Source organism: Gorilla gorilla, chromosome 21, assembly GCF_029281585.2.
Source record: "Gorilla gorilla gorilla isolate KB3781 chromosome 21, NHGRI_mGorGor1-v2.1_pri, whole genome shotgun sequence".
Lineage (NCBI taxonomy): Eukaryota > Metazoa > Chordata > Mammalia > Primates > Hominidae > Gorilla > Gorilla gorilla.
Window position 1 is genome coordinate 23,773,839 of NC_073245.2, and position 6,000 is coordinate 23,779,838.

Consider the following 6,000-nt stretch of genomic DNA (forward strand, 5'->3'; position numbering starts at 1 on the left):
ATCTGTAGTTACAATTTGAATTCAGAGTCCTATACTGCATATTTGATATGTATGTGGTTCTTTTAAATTCAGGTTAACATGTATATTCAGCAAAATGTATTAATCTTAGAGGTACAGACAGCTGCTTGTATTTTAACCACCATCCTGAACAAAATATTGAACATTTTCAGTCTCCCAGAAGGTAGCCTTGTGCTCTTTCCAAATTGATAACCCCCTCTTTTCCTAAAGGTTTCTTGTTTGTTTGTTTTTCAAATGGAGTCTCACTCTGTCGCCTAGGCTAGAGTGCAATGGCACGATCTTGGCTCACTGCAACCTCTGCCTGCTGGGTTCAGGTAATTCTCCTGCTTCAGCCTCCCCAGTAGCTGGGATTACAGGCGTGTGCCACCACACCTGGCTAATTTTTGTATTTTTAGTAGAGACAGGGTTTCACCATGTTGGCCAGGCTGGTCTTGAACTCCTGACCTCAGGTGATCCACCCACCTTGGCCTCCCAAAGTGCTGGGATTACAGGTGTGAGTCTCCTAAAGGTTTTAAATAGACCATATATTTTCAGAAACTATGGCCTAATACTTTCAGATGCTTTCGTAGTGCTTCTTTTTCTTAACTGTAATGTCTGTTACAGAAATCAGATGTCTTAGTTTTTGATACATCTTATCCTTAGGAATATTAAGAGGAATTATTAACACTTATAAAATGATATTTAACAAAATAGATATAATCATTAACAGGTTGGTTTTATATACCTTCACTTAGCGTTTATTGAGCATCTACCCATGTGCCAACCATGGAGCCAATGGTGGAAATACATAGTTCCTGATCTCAGGGAGGTTATATTGTACTAGGGAAGAAGAACGCAAAGATAGAGACAGACTCCTACATTCAACTGTAAAATGAAATCATTTATAATAAAGTACAAGGAGAAACACAGGAGGAAAAGGCCCTAAATCTGCTTAGGGGGTCAGGAATGCTTTTGCAAAAGAGGCAGCACCTAAACGAAAATGAGTTTGCCCGGAGAATGAAAGGTGGGTTGAGGTTTAGGGGAGCTAACATTGCATCCACATGGAGGTAGAATAGGATATGCACATGCTTCACTCTCCTGATTAAGGAATGGTACCATAATCCAGTATTCCTTGAGTATATAGAACGGGGAGATGATGGGAAATGAATAGGATCAGAGGCTTCTAGATTTTTTTCAGATTAGCATTGTAATGTCTTGGAAGAATTTTGCATAGAGGAGAGAAAATGAGATAGATTTGTGTGTGTTAGAAAGCTCACCTTCCAGCATTGTTTATGAGGCATAGTTTATGAGGAAGGGAAGACTAGAGCTAACATGGTTAATCTGTTTGTTTTTTTTTAATGTATGAGGAAACCCAGGCAGAAGTTAAGTAACTTGTCCCAGATGATGTAATTAGTGAGTAGTAGAGCCAGGATTTAAACCTAGTCGAACAGCCAGATTTGTATGCTGAAATCTTAGCCATTCTGCCTTGGAAAAAGTCAGAGGCAGATGAGATGGGAAGAAGCATAGTCAGGGGATGATGGAGGCAGGGAGACCGTGGGAGACTTTCAGGTGTGCTATTCTGCTGACTAGAAGATCATGTTACTTCCAAATTTGTTTCTGGTATTTTACATTTGTGGTGTATTTTTTTTCTTAATGGTTGTGGTGTGTCTCATTTGAGCTGCTATTATTAATTCACAGAAAAAAGTCCAGAATGTTGACCTAATTTTACAAAACAAGCTGCATATCAGCTGATGAATGCATGAGAAATTTTCAAGGCTTTCACAGTGGTCTTAAGGTAAGTTCAGTTATTTTTTTAAACAATACTCAGTATTGTTTTTAGTAAACCGTAATAAATTAGGTTTATTTTTGATAAGCAGTTGAACTTCACCTTAAAAACGCTGTGAAAGTCTTAAACAGTTAACCTACTAGCCAGATTTTTCTGTTATCTCAAAGCCCAGGGCGAGTCGGAAGTCCCAAAGTTTCAGTTTTTCCCAGGTGGTCTTCAGTAGAGGTCCCCCATGATGCATTAGGAGGTGTTACTCTTTTGTAGATGGCAAAACTGAAATTCGATAGAGGTTGAATGACTTTGCCCCGGGTTATATAAGAGTTAAAACTGGGAGTGTGATCCCAAAGTCCAGATTCTTTCCACCACCCTCACACTGCTTCTGCAAGAAGGGAGTTTCAGTGTGGCAGTGTGAGTGGCTTGTGAGGGAAGGCTGGAGTGCTGCACAGTTACCCCCTGTGCTCTGCAGTAGTGCTCTTGAATTTCTGTATGGCTGATGTAGGTCAGACCTTCAGAGAGTGTTATGCCTACTAATCTTAATTAGTATATCCTAATACTGATTGTTAGAAGGCATTTTAGAATTTCTAGTGCATCCCATGTTTATGTCTAAAAAATTAAATCTCTTTTCTACTGGTGTTGTCCATAACTAATGCATAATTAAGCCATAGCAGCGAGAAGTTGAGCAGAAATGAAAGCACCATACCTGAGCCAACAGACTCTTCCAGTGTGAGACCCCGTTTACCTCTGGTCACTTGATATGGTTAAAATGTGAGCACTAGAAGCCTTTACGGAGCATCTAGTCTGGTCACTTTAAAGACCACAGATGATTGGCCCAAGGTTATCCAGCTGCTTCATGACACTAAGAATATGATCCACCTTTTTCTTGATGATAATTAACCTACTAGTTTGTGTCTGTCAATCTTCATGAACTGGGGTTGTTACACTTACAGGATTTTAGTAGCAGAGATTCATTATTTTAGAGAATAGTAGAAATCTTCTGAGATTAAAGAGAAGAAAGAGGTTTAGGTACAGCTCATTTGTTGATTGTTTTTAATAAGACCATTGAAAATATGGTAGATTATTATTTTTAAACTGTGAAAGAATACTGATATTGGTAAGTTTATTCATTTGTTGATTTGTGAAAGTAGAAAAACAAAACTAAGAAACTAACATTTGATCATGTGTAAAATTTAATATAGAGAATACATATGAAGGATTTTTATTTCTGAAATTCTTTTAATTTTGCAGACTGGCTTAAAATATGCTCAAAGTAAATTTAAGTATTTGTATAAAGAAAAATCAAATATACAACGTTAATCTTAAATGAACAATAGAATAATGCTTAACCTAGCTTTTCACCATCAACTCGAAGGAAGGAAGTCTAAAAATTTTAAAACATTAAGAGAAGTGCCTCCAAAAGAATGCACATAATTCTTTCCTAATGTGGGATTAGTAAAAATTAGTAAAATATTGTAAATCTGAGAACACATAGTAGCTTTGGTACTATCTAATGAGTTTCAAAGCCATCTTCCAAGTTTCACAGTCATGCTTGCATTATGGCTTAGGAGTGAGGCATTGTTGCACTGACCTGTCCTCCTCCAAAGAGCAGCTAAAAGCATGAGATGTGACATCCTTGGTAAAGTTCTTGCCAACTGCTGACAACTCACCTGGGGTGGCAGTCACCTGGCTTTTGCCCAGCGGGCTTACTTTAGACCATTGCTGGCAAGTAAAGCATTGTGGAGCTGCCTCCTGAAATTTCACTTGCCTGTCTTAATGTTGAAAAAGTTTCAAGTAGTTTCGCTTTAGAGTCACTAAGAAACCTAGTTATAATCTGAAAGTGAAATGAGATTTAGGTTTACATGACCCTTAGAGAATGAGGACAGGTATACTGTTAGATGAGATGGGATTAAGTCTGTGGTATTGAGCTGTTCAGGGTGTTTGCTGTATTATCTCAAACTACCTGTAGTGTATTTGTAGGTATGGGTGAGAGTAACTGTGCTTGGAATAGAAAAGCCCTGCTGCATCGAGACACAATGCTGGCAGCTGCGGCGGTGTACAGAGGTAAGGGGCGACCACTCTTTCACCCGCCTCACCAAGGCACTTGTGCTGTATCATGTTGATTCCCTTCACGTTGCCAATGCATTTTCCATTCCCATTAAGGCTCCCTTAGACTTCTTGTCCTTCCTCTCAAAACACAGATCCTGTAGCTTTTTCCAGACAGCCTTTACTATTTCCTTACCCTCAGTATTAAGAATTTTTCATGTAAGCTGTTCTCAGAATCTTACAAGTATCCTTGTACCCATTTCTTTTTGAAGAACATGACCTTTATTGAGCAGAAATTTTTTCCTACTTGCATTTTTTCAGACTTTAACCATTATTGTCTTTTTAGAAATGTACAGAAATGAAGATGGTTCAGTACCTGCTACATACCAGATCTATTACATGATAGGATGGAAATATCATGAGTCACAGGTAACGTTACTAAGATGGATCACTTTTCTTAGTGGGTTCGTGTTCAGATTATTGTTTACTAACTTGGGGGAAGGGGTAATGTAAGACAGCATTAAGGGCTTTAACTGGAGCTGTGTATTATCTATCTACTTCTAATATCTTTAATCTTTATTATTTTCAGGCAAGACCAGCTGAAAGAGGTTCTGCAACTGTGTCATTTGGAGAGCTAGGAAAAATAAACAACCTTATGCCACCGGGGAAAAAATCACAATAAATATTTATTCAGTGTTAATGTCGTCCAGAATTTTCATCAGAAATGGATAGCTTTCACATCTAAAATTATTATATTTTGAAGCAAGAAGCACTCTAAGCTATTTACTAATAGACTTTTCATATAATTAGGAAAACCTAATATCACATCTGTAGTAACCATTTCAGTTTCGTATTGTTTCTGTTTTCATAAGGATACGGCTGAGTGTCTTTGCAGATTCAGCCTGAAAGCAAAGAAAATATTTCCCTAAAATATTTGCAAATAATGTTCACATATGTAAATGCCTGGGAAAATATTACTCATGCTGACCTTTTATACCTTTTTCTCCTGCTTTGATCTTTTGTTACTTCTGTGAGAGGACCACAGCCATGGAGATGAGAGGAGGAACAAGTTTGTCGGTGCTTTAGAGTTCTGGCTCATTTAGATTGAAAACACAGACTTTTTATAATTACTATTGTAAGGTACTTAAGCCAGAATTGTATTTGTCATACTGTTTTCTTTGCCTTGAAGAGGAACAGATGAATATGCACCTTCTCCAGAATTATGTGGTTTTAGAATTTAGAAGAGCATGTATCTTTATTAAATCCCTCCTCAACTCTTTATTTTTAAAGCATCTGAATTTAACCTTATTTCTTTTTTATCTCCATGATGTGGGTGGGACCACCATGGTTTTACACCCCACCCTACCTTAGGGAAGAAGAAAACATTTTAAAGAATGCCAGAAGTAGAATCACATGTAACAGTCTCTGCACAGTCATCAGTTTATTGTTAAGCTTTCCTTTGTAATTTCAGGGCTTAAGCACTATTATCCTAATCCAAGTTCACAGTCCTGTTGTTGTCGAGGAGGGTTCAAAATCATTTGGAAATAATTAAGCTCAGACAGCTTAGGATAGGTGAGAAGAACATAGAGGAAGCAGGGAGAAGGCTGAGAAGCAAGCAGGAGTGAGCGCTAAGTGTGTTGTTTCCAGTTAGCTATTTGCTGTCTTTTCCATTTAACCTGGGCACTGCCCTAGCCTCATCTTCAGCCTTCAGTGATCTATAATAGCATTTCCTTCTGTCTCCTCTCAGTCTCTCTTTCGCCTTCCTTCCCTCCTTTACTGTATTAGCAGCAAGCTCTCCATGGGTTGGGGCTGTGTGTTAGCCTGTACGTAGCACATGGGACTTTGCACATAGTAGATATTCAGTTACATTTTGAACTAATTATATAACAAACTTGCCCTTTGAAAGACTAAGTTATAGTTAAAAACCAAGATTTGTAGGAGAAAAATTATTGTTCCCTTCAGTTGGAAAAATCATCGATATTTGAAACTGGGATACGCTTGGTAGCTTTTTTGTTTTAACACAAACCTGTGAAGTAGAATTTGGCATTTTGTTTTTTGGGGTTTTTTTTTTTTTAGCTTAATTTTCAGAACTTGAAGAGAGAGAACAACAACAAAAAACAAACTGTGCTAGCCAGGTGCAATGGCACATGCCTGTAGTCCCAGCTACTTGGGAGGCT

At 38.0% G+C, this 6,000-nt stretch overlaps 1 protein-coding gene across 4 annotated transcripts in view; it reads left to right on the forward strand.

The window, feature by feature from the left end:
• Positions 1–4,523, forward strand: part of NDUFAF5 (NADH:ubiquinone oxidoreductase complex assembly factor 5) — a 32,494-nt gene extending 27,971 nt beyond the window's left edge. For 3 of the 4 annotated variants that reach the window (XM_004061822.5, XM_055373532.2, XM_055373535.2), the window contains 3 exons: positions 3,758–3,841; positions 4,170–4,252; positions 4,413–4,523. In XM_004061822.5, coding sequence (XP_004061870.1) covers positions 3,758–3,841; positions 4,170–4,252; positions 4,413–4,505 — 260 coding nt within the window. In that variant the 3' untranslated portion in view covers positions 4,506–4,523. Of the gene's footprint in view, positions 1–1,695; positions 1,793–3,757; positions 3,842–4,169; positions 4,253–4,412 lie in introns of those variants that run through there. The other variant, XR_008674672.2, reaches the window with a different exon arrangement.
• The last annotated feature ends 1,477 nt before the right edge of the window (positions 4,524–6,000 follow it).